Here is a 27,124-nt window from a genome sequence, read left to right as displayed (position 1 = left end):
GTGTGTGTGTGTGTGTGTGTGTGTGTGTGTGTGTGTGTGTGTGTGTGTGTGTGTGTATAAGCCCAGGATCCTTCCATTATGTTTAAATTAAATATGGAGGACTAGTCTGCACTACATTTCATTACCATCCCCCTTCCAGAGCGCTTGCCATCTTGCTGATGCTTAATACCTGAAATGGGAAATGTCCTGCTTACCAGGGTAATGCTTACTGTACTCAGTAACTTAATATCTCAGTCAATAGGAACTATGCAACTGGTCATCAGATCATATGACTGGCAGTCCCTATTCTCAGCCAATTGGTTCATCGCTGTATATTTGCAACATCATTGAAAAATCTGGATGGTGTGACTTGTGTTCAGGTTTTCAGACTGCAAAGGGAAGGGTTGATGATATGATAAATTATTCTCGTTCTTGCCAATGAGGACCACATGAACGTTCATTTGGATGAAGCCTACAGTTGCTGTACAACATGACTACCGTCTCCATGTGGTGTAGTCTTGGATAATCAAGAGCTGCAGGGGTCAGTTCAGTTCAACTCTAGATAAACACTCAACTGTCCACAGCAAACCCTCACTCTCTGACAGACCACACAGACTGTTTTCAGTTCAGTTCATCTGGTGATGTATGATGAGCCTCTGGCTCAGCTGGGGAGCTAAGAGTGTGGCCCATATCCAGTGTGCCAGTGTGGCCCATATCATCATATAGGCCCACTGTAGTCACATCCACTGTCCAAACCCTGGAAGCAAGCCTGACATTGATCTATACAGTATGTAAGTTGAGTTTAAATTAAACATTACATACCGTCCGCCAATAATTATCTCACTCCAATGATGTCACTAAAAGATGGAGAGAAGAAAACACCAGACCCACAGAAGTTTGTCAATGTTAATCCTTTCAAAGGGACTTAGGAGAATGGATCCTCCTGATCTGCCATAATGACTTTGTGAGGCTGTGGTCTTGCCTCTTGTGTGGGGACAGAATAGCACCCCACTGTGCTGTATATTGAGCTGTTTTAAGTCAGTTAAGTGAATGTCACCGTGGCTTAATAATGTATTTTTAGCCAATAGAGAATGTACTGTCAGTGTAAAAGTGAAATCAATGCTTTCAATTGTGTGCAATTCACGCACACAGGCCTATTTTGTCCCTTGGCCGATGACATACAATCGTGCTTATCCGCTCCTTGCCACTGTGACTGTGTTTTTGATGTGTGAAGTGTTTGGGAGATTTGTACTACTGAGGCAGAGTTGTCCTAGCTAGGGCACTACTCATGCACTTTCGATGGTCCTGCACTTTAAAGCAATTCAATAACGGTGTTTACTAAATATCCCTAGCTTTGATGAATTCCTATAATTAATGGCGGTACTAAATGCTTCCCCAGAAAATAGATGAGTTAATGACTCTGCTCTGAAAATCTGTTTTGTCGCAGAACACTGAAGTTTTAATCCTGTTTCATTGCTATCGCCTGTTTCCTCTAATTATTGAGAGCTTGACCATTCTATGAAGAAGCAGGAAATCCATTTTTAATAAAAAGGGTAATTATTGTCTGAGTGCAGACTTCTGCAACTGAGTGCTACAATATTTATGCAGGAATGATTTAAAGGGGATCAACGAAAGTACACGAAGGTGATGAATACTACAAGCCAATGAAAAGGAATTATATTCTAAAAACATTATGAATATTTACCAAAATATATGATGTGCATATGCTATTGAGGTACATTTGTTTTTGTGTACTTATTAGAAAGTACATGTGATTATAGTTCTATCAGGTTCTTCACTTTTAGGTAAGACACATGATTGTGATTTTTCACCATTTCCTTTTCCCCAAAAAAACATTGTCGTTCTTGTGTATGTTTGTTTGTGTGCGATCACTAGTTCTGTGCACTGATCACTGTCTGAAAGATTCTCTGACATGCCATAAGTATGTTAATGATGCTAATAACAATGCTCTTTTGTTCTGAATTGTTATATTGATAGACACCAAGAAGTATGCATGATAGTCAACAACCTTTTCAAAGTAAACACTTCTTCAAAATGAAATCATCTCTTTAAATTGTGTGTTTTGCGGTATATCTTAATTAGTCATCAAGTCCTTGGATGAGCTCTAAAATGTTCTGTAAGTGTAGTGTTACTAAGCAATGTCTATTAGGCCATATTTAATGTTATTAATACCACCATGGCCAAGTAGAGAGCAGATGACTCGTGTGGTGATCCGTTATTGCTACTCTGAGTGATTTCATGAACCAATTATAATCAGGAGAGATGGAGGGCTGTTAATCCCCCTCCCCCTGTATTCAGTTTGAATCAGAACTGCTTTAGTTTAAATTCTCAGGTTGAACATGTATGATTTACAATTTACAATAAGATAAAATATGACAGTTTATTTTATTGCCCAGCCATGTATTAGATATATTCTCAGTGCCTTTTACATAGAACATCTCCTTTTCTTACCAGGCATTTCATGCCAGTATCATGTGGTAACTTCAGATGACTTCTGCAGAGAATATCTAAAAAATATATAATTTATTCAAGATGGATAAAACAAAAGACAGTTTACCATCTGTATAGTGCATCTGTGTTCATGAAATTATTTTCTCACTCCATGATTAGATAACTAGGTTTATAGTTCAACCCTTACAACATTTGGTTCTTTAAAGCAATCTACTAGAAAAGACAACAGACATAAACTATATCAACGGCCAAGTCATATCCAAATCCTGAGGCCAGATATTATTTTTTTTTAATCATCATTGCCATTTATCATTTCCTGGAATGTCTTTGTGTCAATCTGATGTCACTGTAATTCCCTAGCTTCTAAGAGGCAATATTAATTTACCATTGCTCTGTAAAATTAATGAGGTCAGTTGATTGACAGCCCACTCAGTCTATTGCCACATGCCATCTTCTTTCCTTCTGGTATTCGGTGGCAGGTAGCCGTTAGTGTTGGGCCAATAACTGAAAGGTTGCCGGATTGAATCCCAGAGCTGACAAGGTTAAAAAAAAAAGTGTCGTTCTGCGCTTGAGCAAGGCAGTTAACCCACTGTTCCCCGGGCGACGAAGACGTGGATGTCGATTATGGCAGCCCCCACCCACCTCTCTGATTCAGAGGGGTTGGGTTAAACGCGGAAGACACATTTCTTTTGAATGCATTGTTACACAACTGACTAGATATCCCCCTTTCCCTATTTACTGCTGTTTTCAGACCCATAAAGCATATAGAGGGCCAATACCATGGTACTGGTACTGGTACTGCACCCGCCTCCACCCGTAGCCGTTAATGGGGCGACAGGGTAGCCTAGTGGTTAGAGCGTTGGACTAGTAACCGGAAGGTTGCGAGTTCAAACCCCCGAGCTGACAAGGTACAAATCTGTCGTTCTGCCCCTGAACAGGCAGTTAACCCACTGTTCCCAGGCCGTCATTGAAAATAAGAATTTGTTCTTAACTGACTTGCCTGGTTAAATAAAGGTAAAATAAAAAAATAAAAAAAAAATGGACAAACTGAGACTGCATGCAAGTAAGTTGGCTAGTCAGGCAGCCCAATGCCCATTGGGTCCTTTTTATAGTTAGTAAAAAGCCAACACATTTTGTGAATGTTTTTCATTCAATACAGCCTCCACTCTGCATTAGTGATCAAGACTGCTGAAATACATTTTAATAAGTAATCTAGAAATTTTGGACACCATTTGTTAGTAATTTCCATTCTAAAACACAGTGGAAGATTACGATATGTTAAAGTGTAATGACCGTGGCAAGAAAATAACACGTCTTCTGTAGGCCTATGGTGCACTCTGGCAATTGAAAGTCTAAAGTTGGGACCTGAAGATGTATGATTGAGACACTCAAGTAAATTAACTTTGCCGACCTCAGGGCTTCATTATTCGCTATTAATAAAAAATACAATAAGGTGCTATCAAAATACTGTAAGAAATTATAGATAATAGGTCAGTAGAAAAGTTGTCAAGACTAATATTAAGGGTAGTTGGTAAAATGAAATCTAGTTCCAGAATGGTGTATTTGACAGTGTACTAATAATATGTAAATAGCTCATGTAAGCTGGACCAAACTTCCTACCGTATCAGATGAATTCTATACAACACACAAACTGCAATGTATGACTGCTCTGGGAATGTTGTTGAAACTGCTTCTTGTCCTGTGTGTTTTTCATCGGTGGAGGAAAAGTGATTGCTGTATCGTGCGTGTTTGTTATTTCTCCTCATTGAGTGTGTATGTAGCCTATTGTAAACCTTCCCTCTGTGATCTTCATGTTAACAGTACACCACCCTGATGGACTTTGTGAATCGTATGTATACCACCTGAGTTTACACCATGTTGCTAATAAATGTTCACGATTTTATACACCACCAGTGTCAAGAGTTTATGTAGGCTCCCTTAACATTATACACCTTCTAAATGATACTTTTAGATAGTGACCAATATGGGCATACCACACTAGCACCCCCTGTGGGCTAGGTGCATGTCTAATGTGCTGTGCTGTAGGTAGTAGTGGGTGACAGATGGTCAGTTTAAGGCTGCTGAGTCATCAACTAATGTATGTTACATTACCCTGGGATGTGATGAGCATTACACATTAAGTACAAACCATTTAGTTCCCACTGGCCATGTGCATGCAACGAGCTGGACCTTAATTCCATACACACAACCATTTGATCTATACTGTAGCTCCCGTTGCACGGAAATCGAAACGCATCCATTAAGTGGCATTTTTTTTTTACACACGCACGTTGGAGAGCTAGAGAGGTGTGTGTGTGTGTGTACACACACACGACTTAACAAGTATGCTGTCCAGAATGGGCAGATTGGAAATCAGACACCGGATCTCTTTGTTAGAGGCCTTTTCTGTTCCCTGAGAATGACTGCATAGCAATGAGAGCATTCAGGTCAGGAAAACTGATTTGAATTGTTTAGTTACAGCCATCATTACAATCCAAGCTTCATTTCTCATTGCATTCCTTGAAGACTTAGCAAAGAAAGTCCACACCTCTTATATAAATGCATTTATTTAAGTGAATCATTTTTCCTCATTTAGTTGAATTTGCCATAACTATAAAACAATGAATTACAAGCGCTGTACAGTAGACCAACTCACTAGTAACTGCTGTTGCTTACAGTATGTGTATATAGACAAACGTACTGTATATACAAAGATATACACTTAAATGTTACCTCCATGCTGCCTCCCTTGCCACTGATTTGAATCAATCCAATTTTCCTACAGCAGTAAATAGAGGAACAAACCGTATTCAATATCCCAAATTACAATTTCTTGTGATCAATAATTTGGTTTCAGTCATCATTTAGTCAATGAACGTCCCTCACCTAAACTTGAATCACAAATTGTATTGACAATGCAAATCAAATAAGTAAATAACTTTGGCACATTGTGCTATGTAAACATTTCATCCAATTAAAATGTGGCTGTAATTCTAAGATTTTTTTCCCTCCGTAATTCCTAAAGTGAACAGCAAACTTCATTTTCACACAAGTCTTACTAAAAAGGCTTTATTCAATACTTGAACAACCGTTGCCACCATGTAGACAATGTTCACACAAGCAATCACATTTAGTACTGTAGGCCTCCCTCTAACCAGCTGAACTTTCACATTTGAATTGTTACAATTGACATGATCTCTGAAATTGTTACAATTTCAACAGTGATGTGATGGCAGACAGCTCATACCATGTGCAACTTGTCATAATCCTACTAAACCTCTCTCACATGGGCGGTTACAACACCCCATAGTCCTGCTCACTCAGATCTCACACTCTGAACTGCAGATACTGCAGGTAAAAAATGGGATGTTACCTCTATCCCCTGCTCCACACCTCTTACTGTGGGATACCTCATCTCTTTGGCATTTTTGAAATGCAATACCTCCACACAAGTTAGAGATGGGAGCTGTTGCATCTGTTTTGTCGTTGTGATGCTTGTTTCTATACCGATGGTGGTTGGAGTCTCCCTATGTATACGAAGGTTTGACCAGAATGGTGTAGAACAAAGGGATATATGCATATATATAATGAGGGCTCACAAAATACAGACAGCAAATATTACTGAATAATTAGTAATTTGCTATTCTAGAATAAATTAATCTATTGAAATTGGGGGCATCCCAACCAAGACAAACAATGCCATGTCAATGGATGAATCTTTGCTTTCGTAAGTCGTTATAGGCTCCTTTGGCCATCACATTAGTGGTGGGTTCTGCTGCCCCTCAGAAACGAACAGTAACGTTTAAAGTACCACATAAATCACAAGCTAATGTATTAACCCAATCAGAATACACCCGAAGCAGATGCGAGCTAAATGCACAACAATGATACTGAAATAAGAACATCTTATTGCTTTTCTCCCTTGAGTCCAGTTAACTATAGCCGAATGACCTGCCCTCCTTTAAGAAACCTGTTCACTAGCGCACAAAAACACATTCCCCTTTACAGTATGATGGATATCAAAAAAGGCAAAGACATCATTCACAAAGCATGCGTGCAATGTCGAGACAAACAAAAGGACAGAAAAAAAGACGCTCAAGTATTGGTACAACATGCAACACAAGGCCCTCCCATGTAAATGCTGTCTTTGTCGCTTACCTCAGATGAAGTGTACTTTTCTAAAATGGCAAATCACAAATAGTGACAATAAGGACTCCAATGTACTGTGTGTGAGAACATTTCAAGAACACTTCTAAGAATGGAAATGATGGTTCCAACATTACCCTGTAATAAACTCTTTACTAATTTGTATGAGGTTGTTACCATGGTAACACGAACACTGAAAAGGGAGAAGGGGAAAAAAATCGATACCGTAAGTAGATACGTTTTTACTCACAAGAGCACAGTCAAGCAACGAGTATAAAGAAATATCAGTTCAATTTACTGTGTAACTTAGTTGATTATTCTACAGTATAATTGAACAAAAAATTATTAAATGTCTGTTACAAATGAATCAATAAACTTGGGACACTACTGCTTTTGCAAAGAAAAAAATACATGAATGATAAAAAAAAATGTTTTCCATCCAATTGTGATGGGAAAAAGAAGGAAGAGTCGTAGCAACAAGTGCTACAATCTGATGACCCAGCAGCGATACATCCACACCCTCGACAACTCCTGGCCCCAAAAGTATCCATGAGAGAGACCCGCGAAGAGCACCCTTCTGATCAGACAACGCACCTTTTTACAACACGTGTGACAGGAGCAGGATGAAAATTCTGTATAATTGTAGAAGAAAAAAACGGATTTTGTTCTCTCCATCTCTTTACTGTTCACTCTGTCAGAACAGCCCAGCAATCAGTAGAGAGCGTTTCAGTGAATGAACAGTGCGTAGAGTCCTTTCCCTTCTACCAGCAGGACCTTTAAGGGGCCAAACCCAACTGAAACCATACCAAAACTATCAGCTTTCTTCCTGGGCCGTCTCGGTCTAGTCAGGGAACCTCTATGGAATACGTCTTTTACATTCAACAAAGATAGATTACTTGAGAGAGGGAAGAGGACAACAAAATAAGTCGCATCCATTTCAGAAACGCAGTGAACTTCAGTGGAAAGAGAAATTTTAAAAGAACACGTAAAAAAAAACAAAAAAAAACATCCAGAAAGTTAATTCCATTTCACCTGCATTAAGAAAAAGAACATTCACTTTCCAAAGAGCAGGACTAAAGATGAAACACTGAGGTATATAGTTGAATGGAAAGCATCATCATCCCACTTGGTCTGTAGTTTCATATCCTTCCCTCTGTGTGTTGTGGCCCCTCCGGGGGCCTCCGTCTGTCCGTCCATCTGTCCGTAGTTGTTGCTGGGTGGCTCTAGTCTATGTGGCTCCGGGGAGGAGAGCAGGAGGTGGTGGTGGAGGAGGTGGTGGTGGGGACACTGTCTCTCTCTAGAGTTGGAGGTTGAGAGTGAACTTCCACTGCTGGTTGAGGTTGGGGCTGCACACCTCCACTGTCAGCCCCCCAGTGCGTGCACTGTGGCTGTCCAGGCACAGGTTGCTACCCACGTGCCGCAACTTAGAGTTGCTCTCAATTTGCTCCCATTTCTGGAGACACACAAGGAAGGGGGATGTTGGGACATGGGGGAAACAAGGGTGACATCAGTCACAGGTTTGTATGTACTGTGAGTACTATAATCACTAATGGTTTCAATTGACAGTGAGTTTATGGTGAATTATCTACAGTGCATATCAAAAGGGATCATCCCAATCCATCATATTCCACGGCAAAACTAAATTGATGTTCTATTACCATGCTAACTGCCAGACTGAGGTGAGTCACTTTCATTTACTACTACTACTTTTTGATCGATCTGATCCGTGGTGCTCAGCTCGCTCACCTGTCTGCTGTCATTTTCCCTGCAGCCCTGCAGCTTGATTTGTGAGCCTGCGGTGCGGTCTACCACCGTCAGACAAAGGTCCATGTGCTTTACTGACTTGTCCTTGGTCAGCGCCCATTCCTGCGGACAAAGAGTGGGACACAGTGAATTTGCTACATTGGCACAGTTTAGGTACTCCTGAACAATTATACAGATCCACTTCTAAAGCGTTTGTCTTTGTCAAGTGTGAATATGTGATGTATACATGTTGTATGTTGAAAATCACACATATTTACACCAACAGTGGCTGGACTCCCAGAATCCCCTCCTCCAGCTTAGTATATGAGATCAATATGTTGTGGTAAGTGGGACATCAAAATGCATTTCATCAGTATGAATCGGAGACACCCAATCAAAGCATTAGTTGACTGTCCAGTACAATACCAACTCTTTGACATGTGCACTGTGACCCTCTGAAAAGCTGAGGCAGTAATTTATTTATAAAGTAAACCCACCTCATTGCGTTACCCAGCCCAGTGCACAGCTTGGTTATGTGTAATGGATCTGAGCAGTACCTGAGCCCTGAATGATACCTGATTTCCCCCAGCGTTGTGGCATTCGTAGACCCCCACCACTCCATCTGCAAAGTGTCCCAGCGTGTCTAAGCAGTTACCTCCCTGCTGCAGAGCACCAAAGGCAATGTCCTGATGGTCAGGGACCCTGCAGGGCCAGACACACAGCACAAGTCAAGGGGATGTCAAATCACAAGATGTGGGTATATGCCACCCACCGCAGTCTTTCCCCTAGTTTAATTTCTAAGTGGCAAGCAGCATAGGCCCCCAAACTCTGTTCTGCCTATATAATGGTAGGTTAAACAGTCAACAGTTATGTCTTTCCATTGAACTTTGTCCGTTTTCAAATAAATATATTGCTGGTCCACTGTGGTGGTGTGGTCTCTACCTACCGCAGCTCAGGGTACACGTTCTCCAGGTACCACTTGAATGGCTGGCAGCCCAGCCTCTTCTTCATTTCCATTCTGCTCTGAATGCTGCCAGACACACAGAGAGGAAACCCATGACTCATCTAATTACCAGCCATCTCAGAGAGACAGACAGCCGCAACATGACATCTGGAGACAACTGAGATCACTACTATAACTCGGTGTAGTACCTGACCTTCTGGAGGTGTCAGAAAAAGGGACATTTTGATATTCTATACAAGCTCAGCAGGGCAGTCTGCGATGCCATCATGGGAAGAACGGTGTCTGAAAGGACACTTACTTGCCATAGGGCACGTTTCGGGCCGAGGGCACAGCGGCGTAGTAGAAGTTCTTAAACTCGTCCATCCACACCTCTGCTGCTCGCCTTGTGTTCCTGTGGACGGACAGACACCACGTTAGAATACTTACAATACTTCCTCGACTATTTTGAGAAAAGAGCACACATCCTAAGACTTGGCAATCTGTGGGGTTTCCAGTGCTGTGTGACAGACTGGCAGTGAAGGAATGTTCACTCACTCTCATCGCATTGATGAATCACCCTGATGTGATGCATACTTGAACAGTGTTGACACTGCAGGGGTGAAGCCAAGATGAGAGCAGAGCTGAGGCTTCTGCTCTGACTGCGCCTCTATTTTAATGACTGCAGCTCAGCTAGACTTGAACAGCAGGTATTATGATGTGAATTTCAGAGGAATGAAACAGGCCCTCTATGGGCTACAACCGCAAGTTATGTCATTTGGCTAGCAGGTATTCACCCCGCCGCCTCAGCTTGAATTTCATTGTATCTTTGAGAACAGTAAAGGGGAAAATAAGGGTAAAAAACAAGGGTAAAGTTAGTGGTATAACTCAATTGCTAGTTGTTAGCCTGTACAGTGGGTATTCTTTATGACTCATATTTCAAAACCCTAATGTACCGTCATTCTGGTTGGTTGTTATATGACAGTATGTAGAATAGGTTTTTACACATATTGGACCGAAGAGGGCAGACTTTAGCCGAGTCTAAATCACATCACAGGGACAATCAATAGTCACCTAGCAAACACGGTGCCACTGCCCCCAGGAAAGGTATATGGGTGCTGCTTCCTGAAGACGTGTCCCACTCGACTGCAGGGAATGATCTCTAGACTGCCGCCACACTGCCACACGCGGAAAGAGATCTCTGCAATGTCCAAACACAAAACACACATATTAATATAACGGTTTATGGCAAGGTTTTAGAGTTACATTTCATTGTGATATAACTTCCCACGGTTGGTACCTTCAATGTCAATATTTGGTATTAGGATCCCCATTAGCTGTTGCAAAAGCAGCAGCTACTCTTCCTGGGGTCCACACAAAACATGAAACATGGCATTATACAGAACATTAATAGACAAGAACAGAACTACATCCATTGGTTTTTTAAAGACACACGTAGCCTACATATCACTACATACACACAAACTATCTAGGTCAAATAGGGGAGAGGCGTTGTGTTGTGAGGATGCTTTATCAGTTTTTAAAAAACTTGGTTTACTGATTATTTGAGCAATAGGAGATGGATCAGAGTTCCACGCAATAAGGGCTCTATATAATACTATACACTTTTTTTGAATTTGTTCTGGATTTGGGGACTGAAAAGACCCCTGGTGGCATGTCAGGTGGATTAAGTGTGTGTCAGAGCTGTGTGTAAATTGACTATGCAATCAATTTGGGATCAACACATTCTTTCTTATAAAAAGAAGAAGTGATGCAGTCCATCTCTCCTCAACTCTTGGTTGACATATGGACATCATAAACCAATCCAACAAAAGGTAGTGTGGGGCACACTTGGGGCACACTTCCTCTCCCATTCCCCAGGCACACAATGTCAAACAAGCTCAAGCGTTCCTAGTGTTCTGTGTCCTATTACCTAGATTCTCTCCGCCCCACACATCCATCATCATGTCGTACTTCCCCAGCAACTCAAAGTAGTCCTTGTCCATGACAAAGAGTCCGCCGGCAATCATGGGAGTCCTGAGAAAGAGGTAGGACCGAAAGTACAGTTCGTCAGGGTCATGAGACAAAACTGTGAGACAGACTAAGCAAAGTCAAGCCAAGTTTAGCTCTCCTACAATCCTCTCATCAGCATGTGATGCACAGAGCCTGGCCCTGTAACCTGGCAGCAGCAGGGGATGTGGTGTCCTGTCCTCTGGCTGTCTGGAGGGAAGAATACACCACTTCTGCTCAGAGGCCATTTTGTTTTCAAAAGGAAGAAATACATAATGTGCATCTTGAACTAGTCTGCTGTTGTTCTCTCTTAAATTAACTTTTGGGAAATCCATGGCTCTAGTGGAAGATTTCAAACAAAACAAATTATGAAAAATGACTTGTCATTCTTTGGATTAATTACCATCACCTAGCGAAGAGGAACAAAATGCATTTTAGGAAATTAAGGGCCAAATTCAAATTCTAGCCTTTGGATATCGATTAAATGCTGCCCTCTGTTGGTAAACCATGGTTCACTGAGAGAATGCATCTGACATTGGGTTACTTAGTTAAACAATCATTTCTGTGAGCTCATATTGATTGAACGAATCAACGTTTTTGCCCTCTCTTCTGATCTACAAGTGATAGAATTGCAGGAAAATAGGTCAATGTACTAAATCTATCCTTTAACAGCAATATCCCCATCAAATCTCTTCTCCCTTATCACCATACACAGTTTAAGACAAAGCTGGATAAGATGATACGAACATCTTCAATCACCTCTGCCTTTGTTTACTGCACTCGTCATACGGCACCGTAGATGTCTGGGACAAAACAGGACTTAGAGGCTCAAAGGCTCCGGGTCTTTTTGAGGAGCATTGGCCCGTATTCCCCAGAGTGCTCAGTTCTGACGCTGCACACTGATACTGACATCTAATGCTGCCTTCCTCAGCATCTCCTCCAGCAGGCCCAGATGCGTAGCTATGAATTATTAGTAGAGGTGAGGCTGGCAGGAAAGGGCAGCAGAAAGAACAGACAGAGCAGAGGGTGGCTTACTTGATTGGAGCAGTGGGGTTTCCTTGACGTGCCCTCCTCTGCTCCAGGGTCATATAGTCCCACTTGAAGACCAGGTTCCAATCAAATCCTAGAGGTGGAAAAACACACACACCAGGTACAGAGTCATTTTGACAACAGGAAAAAGCTGCGCTGGTTGTCAGATGTGATTGTATTCCTACTAAAACTTATATAACACAATGCCTATCTGATACATCACATATCTGTGGCATTCCCTCTATTTTCTTATGGCTGTACATAACACTTCTCATAAGCCGTATAGAATACACAACGACACCGTGTTAATGTTATCTGCCTATATCCTTGGACGAATCAATCAAATAGCTTCCATTCCAAAGGGCATTCCCATTTTCAAGATTTATCATGTACTTATTCTCTTCTTTGCTTTCACACACATGCGCAGTCACAGCCAGCCAGCCACACACACCAAAAAACCTAGACATCTTTGGCAGAAGGTGACTTTGGGCACCGAGTGGAAAACTGCAGTGTGATTTTCCTAAAGGCCAGCCTGCCCTAGAGAGGAAAGGAAAGCTGCTGGCATAATTGAGGGGGATTTACCTCCTTTGAGATCGGCCGAGGCACCTACGTACTGGAAGTTGTCCATGTTGATGACGTCGATGATGGGGGAAACAACTCGCGTTTTGTCCTGTTGGAGAAGTAAAGAGAGATTAAGATGGGACACAAAGATCCAGAGTGTTCCGCTAGATTTTGCTACATTATTTTCCAGGCTGTCCACAAAGACTCCCAACATCCAGGCCCCTCTGCCACCAAAACTGTTAATTTTAACCGAAAGAAGCCACAAATTATTTTATGGGGTGGGCATGGGGGCAACAGAGGTAGGTGGTCTCTCAATTCAAACCAATTGAGAGACTGTCCACTGGATTTGAATTCAGCATTACTGAAGGACTGAAATATTCAGTAAAACTACTGCATCATTTCAATCCAGACACTGGATAAAAGCTATAACAAAGTTAGTCCAAAACAGATCTACGGCGAGTCAAACGTTTGCCCAAATTTGTACTTAAATATATAAGCCTAACGCAGCCAGAACACAAATAGATTTCCAAAAGGGAAGTGGATGATTTGCTGAGAGTGACATAAATCAGATGGATTGAATCATTGCAGAGCTATTCCAAGTCTTTTGTTGGAACAACAGAACTACAGCAGTGACAGTGTTCCATGGAAGATTGGTCAAACCAACGGTGAGTTAGAGCTCATTAAATCATATTACTTAGTTTTTCCTAAACTGTGTTCAGACCTGACAGCAGTAAACAAGTGTTGAAGCCAAGTGAACACAGTAAAAAATCATGGAAAACTCAAGAGGGGTTGAAAGGCTGTGTTATTCTGTTTGTTTGCAAGCGCGTGTGTGTGTGTGTGTCTTTGAACTGTCCTTGCTGGGCAGGTGCCCAACAGGATGCACGTCCTGGTGCAATGCACTTGTTTGCTAGCGGAGGGTGCGGCAGCTCCTCCCCACAACTGAGTGACACGTACAGTAGATAATACTCTTGAAGCTTGTCGATATTGCATTCTTTAGCAACTAGTCATGTTTACCCTACCTGGCTGAACCCCAAACTGTCCCTCTGTCTGTGTATCCATTTAAGAACCTTGAGTGTGTCTAACGTTACCTGTGCTATTCTCAGCCCCTCTGAATCACCAATGTCTGTCAGTGCGTTTATCCACCAGTGTGTCTATCTGTCCGTCCGTCCGTCTGTCATTGTGTGTGTCTGTCTGTCTCCCTGTCCACCTGCCCCCTGCCAGTGTCTGCATGTCTTTGTGTCTGTCTTCCTGCCTGTCTGATAAATCTCCAGGTGCGCTCTCCTCTCTCTGTAAACACAACAACTCAACAGATCAGCGCAGTGAGCAGCACTCAATGTCAGGTGTGTGTTCTGTGACAGTGGGACACACTGACCTCAGCCACTCTCTCCAGCAGCGGTTCCAGCCAGTGTTCGTTACACTCGCAATGGCTGTCCAGGAAGGTGAGAACACTGGCAGTGGCAGCGTCGGCCCCCCTCACCCGAGATCTCATCAGACCTGTGGAGGTGTCAACAACATGATGTAATCTACAAATACACAATGGGCTATTCATGTGTGCGAGGCTCTAACTTCTTTATCGAAGTATACTTATTGCCCAACACCGGTTCTCTGAAGTTTGGGATGTGCATTTCACCAAAATATGGTTAAATTATTAAAGTGATAGCTGCAATGAGTGTACAAAACATTAGGAACACCTGCTCTTTCCATGACATCGTCTGACCAGATGAAAGCTATGATCCCTTATTGATGTCACTTGATCTATCCAGTGAAGATGAATTGGAGGAGAATGATTTTTAAACCTAGAGACAATTGAGACATGGATTGTGTATGTGTGCCATTCAGAGGGTTAATGGACAAGACAAAAGATTGCATTTGAACGGGGTATAGTAGTAGATGCCAGGAACACCAGTTTGTGTCAAGAACTGCAACACAGCTGGATTTTTCACGCTCAACAGTTTCCTGTGTGTATCAAGAATGGTCCACCACCCAAAGGACATCCAGACAACTTGACACAACTGTGGGAAGCATTGTAGTCAACATGAGCCAGCATCCCTGTGGAACGCTTTGACACCTTGTAGAGTCCATGCTCTGACAAATTGAAGCTGTTCTGAGGGCAAAAAGGGGGGTGGAACTCCATATTAGGAAGGTGTTCTTAATGTTTTGTACACTCAGTGTATTTAATTAGTAAGTTTTAATGGACTTCTGAAGTCATCTAGTATCTTTGCTGAAGTGCTAGCTCATATTAACTTTCTTTGATCCCGGGTTCGATAATTAAATTCATGCTTAATTGGTTGAAGGGGGCAGTGTGCGATTGTGGAGTTGTAAATGAGGTAATCAGTTTTGCAGAGATAGCGATAATGAACAGAGGACTGCAGCCAGGTATTTTTTGGCCCAATGTTCTTTCTATTGGACAGCACACAAAGCACTTTTCAAAAATATACTCTGCTTGTTACAAACTCTTCATTGTTCTGGAGTGTATATTTTCTCCCCGTTGGCCCCTATAAACCTGTTCAGTGCTTTTCATGAGAATTGCCCTAACAATCAGGACTCTGTTTAAACTCAACCCTTTCCTAGCCCAAATAATATTTCTCTGCTTTTACAACTGGCAAATCACTGATTAAGGTACATGCAGCGTTGGACAAGGTCAATAAAAATGGGATTCAAATACTATGATGAATGAAGCCTGACCACTCATTTCCAACTAACAGTTTTATTCCTTTTCCCATTTGTCCACTCACCTTCTCGGCGATCATTTCGAAGAACCCGGATCTTCTCAATTTTCCCCAACAAGGCTCCATCCTCCGCTGAACCACGAGACACCAAAGGTTATTAAAATAAACCATCTATATACATGTCAAAGAAACATCTATATAGGCCTTGTAATGGGTTTATGAAGACTTCATTCAGTTCTGTATCATATAAAGAGGGACCAAAGGTTTACGGAGTGGCCCAGACACTGACGGACAACAACTCTAGAACGACTCAAATATCAAAGTAGCTTCAATCTATCTCAAAACACTTTAATGTACAACAAGAGACCTTGATGAAAACTATGGAGGGAAATAAAAACACATATGATAGGCGTGATGTCTGTTAAAGTGTCTGGAGTGCACAGCCATCAAAGCCCAAGCAAGAGGCATGTGCCCTTAGGTTCGGGGGTCACCCAGAGTTGAGAGGGAGGGAGGCTCGACAATGGTTCAGGACAGGGGCTTTAGTTTACAGACTGGGTGGTGGGGGAGAGAAGGGCCTGGAACCTCTAAACCAGTGCCAGTACTGATCCAGAGTGACAGAGGCACAGGGCAAAAGAGAGAGAGTTAAGGCCACTCATCAAACAGAAACTCACGGTTGTCGCTGTAATCGTCCACCAGTATAATCTCCTTGACAAGGTGTGGGGGACTCTTCTTAAGAACACTGGAGTGGGAGGGGAGGGAGGGAGGGAGGGAGGGAGAGGGTTAGACATGGGTTAGTATCTCCAGGCCTAGCCTGTGTGTGTGTGTGTGTGTGTGTGTGTGTGTGTGTGTGTGTGTGTGTGTGTGTGTGTGTGTGTGTGTGTGGACCATTCTTGATACACACAGGAAACTGTTGAGCGTGAAAAATCCAGCTGTGTTGCAGTTCTTGACACAAACTGGTGTTCCTGGCATGTGTGTGTGTGTGTGTGTGTGTGTGTGTGTGTGTGTGTGTGTGTGTGTGTGTGTGTGGGCTCACCTGACTACGGTGCGGAGCAGAGCTGAGCGGGCCTCATTGTGGAAGGTAATGACCACACTCGAAGCAGGCAGCTCAGTCTTCCACTGTTTATGCCGGCAGCTGAAGGAGACAGGAAAACACGCAAATTGATTAGGGCACTGAAAACACACTCAATGGCCAAAAAGGACCAATTATCTACCTTTAAACAAGATTTTAAAATTAGCTGGTGTTGTGTGCTCCAACACGCTGGCTGAATAACTTTAGCTTTTGGAGTTTAAATCTCCGGACCCAGACCAATGTATTCGATCTGTATCCTACATAAAAATAGGCTCTATTTTGCACACACTCTTGTGACGGTTTGGTGAAGATGTGATCGACAGCAAGTCTTGCTTGCTTAAGCGATGGAGGCTCAGACAAGCCCCTTAAGATTTCAATATGACAGAGATGGGCTAATCCGCTAGAGTCCAGTCACCAGCAGCTTCGGCTTTGAGTATGGGTGAGAGCATAGAGGTTCCCCAAGTCAAACCCATCGACACAGAGACTGCCCATGACGAGCCTCCTTGGAGAGAAGATGGAGAAATGGAGGGACAAGAGTAAGGCTTTGACGTCAATCAATGCTTCCTAAAGGAGTTACAAGACAAGACACGACACTCCCTTAGCAGGAATCACTCCAGGCAAAAAATAGCTGCTCATAGTTCCCAGAGCAGAGGTCAACTATGGGAGTAGTCCACATAGTACAGAGCACAGCAAGTACTGTATCATCCGGGCCAAGAAAAATACTCAAATACTGAAAATACTCAGTGTATTTTCAAATACAAATATTTAAAAAATACCCCAAGCATTTGAACCCAGGTCTGGTTGGTCTTAGGGGTATTAGACATTTATTTGGAAAAAAGTAAGCTATTTGAAAATAGAAGGTGAATTGGACACGTCATTTGAAAATACTAAAATACACAGAAAATAAGTATTTAAAATATAAATACTTAAATTCCTAACCTACATTACTGTTAGGAATGCATTCACATTAAAGTCCATGCTGAAGGCTGCTTCTCTGTTCTTCAAATGGATCTAAACCAGTCTAGTAAACCATCCCAGGCTTAACCAAGCCCTTGACACCGTCTTGCTGTACCATCAAAAAAAACTGTGGCACTCCCTTTTCATTGCACAGACAACAATTAGGCTTCATACTTCATGTATGGCATGTAATGTAGGTCCCTCTGAGCTATGTAATTAAAATGAGGTGTCAGTAACAATATACTGTAGGGAGGGGATATAAAAGACAAGCACAAATGAAAAACAAGCACAGCTGATGAGTTGCTTTGTATAGTCTACTGCCTGGTCCTTTGGTGGCCTCACGTGCAGGCCGTTCAGCGCCTCATAATGTAACTGGCTCACCTCCCTCATTAAATATGTATCCGGCAGTGTACACTGAGAACGCTTCATTAGAATTGGAGAGAGTGGCTAAAACAGCAGACAGCGGTTACCGAGTCCACGCTGGGTCGACAACGGACAATACATAAAACATTCCAATTAAGACCTGCGGCCTCCATGTCTACTGCCATCCAAGTTAATGGTCTGTCTGAAGATTAAAGAAGCCAAGCAATTTAAACTGGTCAACAACAAAAAAAGGACACATAAATAAAAGGCATCTGTTGTGACAAGAATCAGAGGAGGCGGAATCTCTCATCTAAGTGTTCGATGGTGCTGGGCAGACAGCTGCAGGCAGTGCAGAGACAGGAAAGGTGGCACCGTAATGTATGGTTGTCATCTTGCGAGATCGGAACAACTTTGCTATTTTGTGATACTTCTGGCGTTTATCATTACTTTTTTTGCACAACATGTATCGCATCTGCCGTGGTCTCTCTGTGTAATTCCGACTCAATTTTCAGGCTATCCAAGAGGAAACGCCGGCGAAAGAGAGGCAAGAGAGGGTGAGCCCTGGCAAGGTGAAGGCTATCCAACTCGATGGATTCTCCATTCCCCCGAGTGGACAGGACATCGGATTCAGGGAAATTGAGAGGGGGAGTGGTATGCCTCTTCATCTACAGTAAATGGTATGCCGACTCTAGCGCAATGGAAATCTCGACCCATTGTTCACCTGTCTTGGAATACCTGATGGTCAAATGCCACCCCTAAAAGTATTTAGTCAGCCACCAATTGTGGAAGTTCTACCACTTAAAAAGATGAGAGAGGCCTGTAATTTTCATCATAGGTACAACTATGACACACAAAAATTTTAAAAAATCCCAGAAAATCACGGTGGAAAATAAGTATTTGGTCACCTACAAACAAGCAAGATTTCTGGCACTCACAGACCTGTAACTTCTTCTTTAAGAGGCTCCTCTGTCCTCCACTCGTTACCTGTATTAATGGCACCTGTTTGAACTTGTTATCAGTATAAAAGACACCACAACCTCAAACAGTCACACTCCAAACTCCACTATGGCCAAGACCAAAGAGCTGTCAAAGGACTGAATCTGCAATAGGTAAGCCAATAGGTAAGCAGCTTGGTTTGAAGAAATCAACTGTGGGAGCAATTATAAGGAAATGGAAGACATACAAGACCACTGATAATCTCCCTCGATCTGGGGCTCCACGCAAGATCTCACCCCATGGGGTCAAAATGATCACAAGAACGGTGAGCAAAAATCCCAGAACCACACGGGGGGACATAGTGAATGACCTGCAGAGAGCTGGGACCAAAGTAACAAAGCATACCATCAGTAACACACTACGCCGCCAGGGACTCAAATTCTGCAGTGCCAGACGTGTCCCCCTGCTTAAGCCAGTACATGTCCAGGCCCATCTGAAGTTTGCTAGAGAGCATTTGGATGATCCAGAAGAAGATTGGGAGAATGTCATATGGTCAGATGAAACCAAAATAAAACTTTTTGGTAAAAACTCAACTCGTCGTGTTTGGAGGACAAAGAATGCTGAGTTGCATCCAAAGAACACCATACCTACTGTGAAGCATGGGGGTTGAAACATCATGCTTTGGGGCTGTTTTTCTGCAAAGGGACCAGGACGACTGATCCGTGTAAAGGAAAGAATGAATGGGGCCATGTATCGTGAGATTTTGAGTGAAAACCTCCTTCCATCAGCAAGGGCATTGAAGATGAAATGTGGCTGGGTCTTTCAGCATGACAATGATCCCAAACACACCGCCCGGGCAACGAAGGAGTGGCTTCGTAAGAAGCATTTCAAGGTCCTGGAGTGGCCTAGCCAGTCTCCAGATCTCAACCCCATAGAAAATCTTTGGAGGGAGTTGAAAGTCCGTGTTGCCCAGCAACAGCCCCAAAACATCACTGCTCTAGAGGAGATCTGCATAGAGGAATGGGCCAAAATACCAGCAACAGTGTGTGAAAACCTTGTGAAGACTTACAGAAAACGTTTGACCTCTGTCATTGCCAACAAAGGGTATATAACAAAGTATTGAGAAACATTTGTTATTGACCAAATACTTATTTTCCACCATAATTTGCAAATAAATTCATAAAAAATCCTACAATGTGATTTTCTGGATTTTTTTCTAATTTTGTCTGTCATAGTTGAAGTGTACCTATGATGAAAATTACAGGCCTCTCATCTTTTTAAGTGGGAGAACTTGCACAATTGGTGGCTGACTAAATACTTTTTTGTCCCACTGTACATACGTATGACGATTTTTGTCATTTGAATTTCGTGCTCTGCAATTTCACCGGATGTTGTCAAGGCCGGGCGCTAGCAGTATGCCTATCCCAAAGAGGTTTTAACAAGAAATTTGTGGAGTGGTTGAAAACAAGTTTTAATGACTCCAACCTAAGTGTATGTCAATTTCCGACTTCAACTGTGTGTGTGTGTGTGTGTGTGTGTGTGTGTGTGTGTGTGTGTGTGTGTGTGTGTGTATATACACAGTACATCAAATCAAATCAAATTTATTTATATAGCCCTTCGTACATCAGCTGATACCTCAAAGTGCTGTACAGAAACCCAGCCTAAAACCCCAAACAGCAAGCAATGCAGGTGTAGAAGCACGGTGGCTAGGAAAAACTCCCTAGAAAGGCCAAAACCTAGGAAGAAACCTAGAGAGGAACCAGGCTATGTGGGGTGGCCAGTCCTCTTCTGGCTGTGCCGGGTGGAGATTATAACAGAACATGGCCAAGATGTTCAAATGTTCATAAATGACCAGCATGGTCAAATAATAATAATCACAGGCAGAACAGTTGAAACTGGAGCAGCAGCACGGCCAGGTGAACTGGGGACAGCAAGGAGTCATCATGTCAGGTAGTCCTGAGGCATGGTCCTAGGGCTCAGGTCCTCCGAGAGAGAGAAAGAAAGAGGGAATTAGAGAGAGCATACTTAAATTCACACAGGACACCGGATAGGACAGGAGAAGTACTCCAGATATAACAAACTGAACCTAGCCCCCCGACACATAAACTACTGCAACATAAATACTGGAGGCTGAGACAGGAGGGGTCAGGAGACACTGTGGCCCCATCCGAGGACACCCCCGGACAGGGCCAAACAGGAAGGATATAACCCCACCCACTTTGCCAAAGCACAGCCCCCACACCACTAGAGGGATATCTTCAACCACCAACTTACCATCCTGAGACAAGGCCGAGTATAGCCCACAAAGATCTCCGCCAAGGCACAACCCAAGGGGGGGGGGGGGGGCGCCAACCCAGACAGGAAGATCACATCAGTGACTCAACCCACTCAAGTGACGCACTAGGGACGTTATGAAAGAGCCCTAGTAAGCCAGTGACTCAGCCCCTGTAATAGGGTTAGAGGCAGAGAATTCCAGTGGAAAGAGGGGAACCGGCCAGGCAGAGACAGCAAGGGCGGTTCGTTGCTCCAGAGCCTTTCCCTTCACCTTCACACTCCTGGGCCAGACTACACTCAATCATATGACCCACTGAAGAGATGAGTCTTCAGTAAAGACTTAAAGGTTGAGACCGAGTTTGCGTCTCTCACATGGGTAGGCAGACCATTCCATAAAAATGGAGCTCTGTAGGAGAAAGCCCTGCCTCCAGCTGTTTGCTTAGAAATTATAGGGACAATTAGGAGGCCTGCGTCTTGTGACCGTAGCGTACCTGTAGGTATGTACGGCAGGACCAAATCAGAGAGATAGGTAGGAGCAAGCCCATGTAATGCTTTGTAGATTAGCAGTAAAACCTTGAAATCAGCCCTTGCCTTAACAGGAAGCCAGTGTAGGGAGGCTAGCACTAGAGTAATATGATCAAATATTTTGGTTCTAGTCAGAATTCTAGCAGCCGTATTTAGCACTAACTGAAGTTTATTTAGTGCTTTATCCGGGTAGCCGGAAAGTAGAGCATTGCAGTAGTCTAACCTAGAAGTGACAAAAGCATGGATTCATTTTTCTGCATCATTTTTGCAATGTTACGTAGATGGAAAAAAGCTGTCCTTGAAACAGTCTTGATGTGTTCTTCAAAAGAGAGATCAGGGTCCAGAGTAACGCCGAGGTCCTTCACAGTTTTATTTGAGACGACTGTACAACCATTAAGATTAATTGTCAGATTCAACAGAAGATCTCTTTGTTTCTTGGGACCTAGAACAAGCATCTCTGTTTTGTCCGAGTTTAAAAGTAGAAAGTTTGCAGCCATCCACTTCCTTATGTCTGAAACACATGCTTCTAGCGAGGGCAATTGTGGGGCTTCACCCTGTTTCATTGAAATGTACAGCTGTGTGTCATCCGCATAGCAGTGAAAGTTAACATTATGTTTTCGAATGACATCCCCAAGAGGTAAAATATATAGTGAAAACAATAGTGGTCCTAAAACGGAACCTTGAGGAACATCGAAATGTACAGTTGATTTGTCAGAGGACAAACCATTCACAGAGACAAACTGATATCTTTCCGACAGATAAGAACTAAACCAGGCCAGAACTTGTGCATGTAGACCCATTTGTATGTATGTATTTACATACATACATACATACATACATACATACATACACATACATATACACACCAGGACGAGAAAATCAACAGCCTGGCACTTAACGAACTATACGAGGCAGGGTAGCCTAGTGGTTAGAGCGTTGGACTAGTAACTGGAAGGTTGCAAGTTCAAACCCCCGAGCTGACAAGGTACAAATCTGTCGTTCTGCCCCTGAACAAGGCAGTTAACCCACTGTTCCTAGGCCGTCATTGAAAATAAGAATTTGTTCTTAACTGACTTGCCTAGTTAAATAAAGGTAAAAAAAAAAAAGAAAAAAATATAAACAAGCACGTAACCATGCAACTGCTTTCCTTTTTGTTGGTGATTTTAATTCTACGTCATTAAGACTTGTAATGCCCGACTTCCATCAACACGTCTTCTTCGCCACTAGAGGTGATAAAGTCCTAGACCACAAGCAAGCATACAAGGTCCTCCCTCATCTTGAAAATCAGATCATGACTCCATAACTAGAAGCTCAAACAGGAAGTACCCATGATGCACTCTGTTGAGAAATGGTCCTCCAAATGGTCCTCTTTCACTCGCATGCCAACTGTTTCAGCCAGGCACTGGGAGAGCGCAACTCAATTCTCAGTGAAGAAGACATGAAACTTTCAAAGACACTGGCCTAATCCTGTAGTGTCATGGAAACCAATATGCACAATAAAGATTGTTTTCACCGAATCATATCAGTCCGAACCACGTTAATGTCAATTACAGAGGAAACCTATCCCTGATTCAAATACACTGACAACTATAGCCATATATGGTGAACCGGCATAGATTTAACCCTCACATACTTCAACCCACACACACAGTGAGAGGAGCCAAGCTGGTGAAGCAAACAAATCAATGTGCCACCCCCTGGCACTGATATCCAGCAACTATGTATACAGAGACTTCAGCATTAAATAATTTTCACCGGAGCACATACTGTGAACCTGGCACATTGACGGGTGAGAGATACAATTCAATCCCCTCCTAGAAGTTACAGCTCTCTACAGACACATGGGAAATTAAATCAGCATGCGGTACCTCTGGAGTAAACAAATCAATCACTGTGAATTCTTCCCCATTTCCTTTTTAAGACTAACAGGATAGGGTGAAAGCTGAAAACAGGGCATTTGGGAGAAAGCAAAGATGAGTGTGCTGTTGTTGTAGCACTCATTGCAATACTCATCCACATAACAACAGAGGAGAGAAGACAAAAAGCTGAAATATCGATGTTCACATTCAGCCTGGTTTCTGATGACTAATATTTCAGTCTGGTTCCTGATGACTGCAATATTGGCAGGAGATGTGACCCTGCATTCCATTTGGAGAACTTTCCTGCAGACGCACTGACCACAGCCAGAAGCACGCGTCAGTTCCTGAACTGCAACTCCTGATAAAGACATCTCTGACAAGACTTCCTGCATACCTGCCCCAGTCATAAACCACATACCTATGTACAGTATGGTGGAGTGGCTAAATGCTTAGTGTATTACACATTTTTATTTTTATTTTATTTATCTGTTATTTTAACAGGTAAGTTGACTGAGAACACATTCTCATTTGCAGCAACGACCTGGGGAATAGTTACAGGGGAGAGGAGGGGGATTAATGAGCCAATTGTAAACATGAATGAGATAGTCACATCCTACAACTTCGAGAGCATATTTTAGGTACTTTGCAGAGACAGAGTTGAGTAACTTCCAGCTCTTTAGCTCGTGGGACCCACAGACGATAACGAGAGATGGTGAACTCTGTGTTAGCTAAGAACACCACAGGCCTCCCCAAACCGTTACTTACTGGTGACTTAAGTAATACTATAGTGCTTTCCCTAGTGATTCCAAAATCTGTATATAAATTGGATATTTTACATTAATTCTGAGAACACCATCTAATGTAAGAAGCACAATTTACTTATTTTTTGGACTGGAATGTATTTGTCCTGCAGCTTCAGGAACAACCGTAATCAAGCTACTGATTAATCTAGAACATGCGGGGACAAGAATGTTTGTCCAAGTCCAGCAAAAATGTCATGAGAAATGAACAGGAAAATAATTCATTATGCAGAGAAAATGATGATTAAACCTGTGGATGGTTAAAAATTGCCATTTTATATTTGTTACTGTCAACTGAATGATTGCCCAAAATTCCAATTACATTTGCAGGTACAGTATGAGCAGTTGTCTAGATTCTAGAGGCAACTGCTTTAAGTGACACACAAATACATATTTTACTCACACAAATACCATAATCATGTTTTTGAATAATCAGGCTTTAATTGCAGACGGCAATGACTTATAAATATGTATCGATTTCCAGAGATTTTTGTTTTGTTTATCGCCCAGTGCCCACCCACTATTATATTTGCATCAGCCAGATGGGAAAGCGGGAGAAAGTGTTTTCACAGAGTGGCAGAAATGCTGACCTCAATATATTAATTTATGGCCACTGAAGAACACTGCTGTCAACATGACCCACGAGCATCGATGGTAGAGAATATTTATCAGATGTTATGTTATATTTTAGCTAAATCAAAATGTTGTAGCTCAATAAACATTGCTTCAATGCCTGCTACATCTGGCCAATGTCCTATTTGGTCCATGCTATGTAAAGTATCAGAAAAATAACACGAAAACCTGCCAGGAATCAGTGGCGTAATCTTATCAACATACACAAGTCCTATACCAGACACCATGTTTCCATTTACAAGGAGTAGCAGACATTTCAATCCACCGCTGAAGCCCAAAACAACAACTCTTCGACTTACTCATGACATATGGATTTGGCCCTCCTGTCCTGACATCTGGGCAGGGATAGTGCTCTGGGTCCCGGGGAGCACAGGGGGGGGGGGGGGAAGACCACAGGATAATCAATTGTACCTTTGAGCACCACTCCCTGGGCTGACATGAGGGCACCAATGTGGAGCAGGGGCGACTCCTGGGCCACCAGAAAACATTGATCAGAATGCCAGAGAGGGAAAGCCACATTGTTACAGCCACCGACCGCTCCCTCTCATTAGCATTCCAACACATTGGCTTCTGTGCTCCCCCACTATTCTACAACCCGTCCTTTGTCAAATTGTATCCACTTTGATGGATCATCCTGCCCCTTGCCACCCCTTCACTCTCTTCGATATTTTCTCTTGTAACACACTGTGTCCCACGGGGCCAAAAGGCCTCGACATCAGAATACCCAAAGCAGTGGCAGATGACTGGGCATCAGATATAAAACGGTAAAGGGCACTTCCAGTTCAATATGATATTGCATTATTGGGGAAGTCCCTGGGCACCTGCCTTAGTCACAGCCATTTTACTCAAAAACCAACCCACTTGGCCATGTACACCCTCCCAAAAGAGATAAATAATCCATTACACACATGAGGATAAATCTCATGCTAATTTGCTTTGTATAGTCCGGAATTCAAACATTATGGAAATCCGAGGGTATAAGAGAGAGGCCACAGAGGTTTCCAGGTGCAAATAAAAAAGCAGGGATTCTCTTAACTGGATGACAAGAGTGAGATGAATATGTCAAACTGACAGGGGTAATGGACGAAGCTCTTCCAGAGTAGGATTCCTGTTATCTGAAGGTTCTCTCTGGAGTATCTATCTAAGCTCTATTGACCTGGACCATCCAGAGACATAAATCAAGCGGGACATTGACATCGTTGGACCACAATTAAGTGATAATGCCCTCGAAGCCGGTGTTTGGAAGATATATTGGCACGGGTGTTGTTAGGCCCAAGACGAAATCGAGTTTCGGCAAACCGTGCAAATATGTCCTCCAAACACCGGCTTCAAGGGCATTATCACTTTTATACAACGGGTTACCAACATATTCAAATAATGATTGACATATTTTCATAAAAAATAATATTTTGATGAATTTATTCATACTATTTCATCCTTCCACAAGATATAGTCCCGACACAAATCTAGGGTTGCTACCTAAGCCAGCTGCTCGTCCATTCTATCGGTCCGGCTGCCAGAGACGCGACCCAGCCGTTTGTTCTAAATGTTCCGTTGCCATACTGGCTGCAAATGTTCTTATTCCTTACTTGCTAGCTACTTACAGCCACATCAAACAGTGCAGCCAGAATAAGAGCAAAGTAGCTGTTACTCTGTTATTTGCGTTAGTTTATGCTCTTGTCTAGTGACATTTATTTGGATACATCCATTAAAATAAGCTAATGATGCACGATTTCGCCTGGCATAGAAAATGTGCACTCTCGTCAGGACACTGTGGTTCAGAGGAGCTAGCCAACAACAAACCTTACACAATCACTTCAAACTGAAGCTGGAAAGACCGCAAACTAGCAGCACATCGTTTCATTTTACCTGTTTTCTATTGATCATTTATAATTTATAATTTGCCTGGCTGGGCTGATGAGACTTTGGATTATGCAGTGAGACGGAACAGAGTAAATAGGCATTTCAACGGTATAGCTTTAGCAGGTGGACATTTGGAAGGACTCCCAAGTTCAGTACCTGTACGACTTTTGAGTAACTTGTGGAATAGACACCCGCTGGAATGCAGTTTTAACCAATCAGCATCCAGGATTAGACCCCCCTGTCATATAAAGAACTACAATCACCATCGATTCATCATCAACTGCTCCAACTAGGAA

General features: G+C 42.7%; 1 protein-coding gene across 2 annotated transcripts in view; it reads right to left on the bottom strand.

Annotated features, from left to right (window-relative positions):
- Positions 1 to 5,002: 5,002 nt before the first annotated feature.
- The window catches only part of galnt2 (UDP-N-acetyl-alpha-D-galactosamine:polypeptide N-acetylgalactosaminyltransferase 2), a 92,464-nt gene continuing 70,342 nt past the window's right edge, over positions 5,003 to 27,124 (bottom strand). Inside the window, exons 4-16 of one of the 2 annotated variants that reach the window (XM_036956100.1) lie at positions 16,583 to 16,681; positions 16,221 to 16,288; positions 15,616 to 15,681; positions 14,253 to 14,374; positions 12,902 to 12,989; positions 12,326 to 12,413; positions 11,214 to 11,317; positions 10,355 to 10,481; positions 9,603 to 9,695; positions 9,287 to 9,370; positions 8,898 to 9,042; positions 8,344 to 8,463; positions 5,003 to 8,050 (exon numbers count right to left, since the gene is read on the bottom strand). In XM_036956100.1, coding sequence (XP_036811995.1) covers positions 7,895 to 8,050; positions 8,344 to 8,463; positions 8,898 to 9,042; positions 9,287 to 9,370; positions 9,603 to 9,695; positions 10,355 to 10,481; positions 11,214 to 11,317; positions 12,326 to 12,413; positions 12,902 to 12,989; positions 14,253 to 14,374; positions 15,616 to 15,681; positions 16,221 to 16,288; positions 16,583 to 16,681 — 1,360 coding nt within the window. In that variant the 3' untranslated portion in view covers positions 5,003 to 7,894. The remainder of the gene's footprint in view (positions 8,051 to 8,343; positions 8,464 to 8,897; positions 9,043 to 9,286; positions 9,371 to 9,602; positions 9,696 to 10,354; positions 10,482 to 11,213; positions 11,318 to 12,325; positions 12,414 to 12,901; positions 12,990 to 14,252; positions 14,375 to 15,615; positions 15,682 to 16,220; positions 16,289 to 16,582; positions 16,682 to 27,124) is intronic. The other variant, XM_036956101.1, reaches the window with a different exon arrangement.

This window comes from Oncorhynchus mykiss, chromosome 20, assembly GCF_013265735.2.
Source record: "Oncorhynchus mykiss isolate Arlee chromosome 20, USDA_OmykA_1.1, whole genome shotgun sequence".
Lineage (NCBI taxonomy): Eukaryota > Metazoa > Chordata > Actinopteri > Salmoniformes > Salmonidae > Oncorhynchus > Oncorhynchus mykiss.
This window is presented reverse-complemented; position numbering and strand designations above follow the sequence as displayed.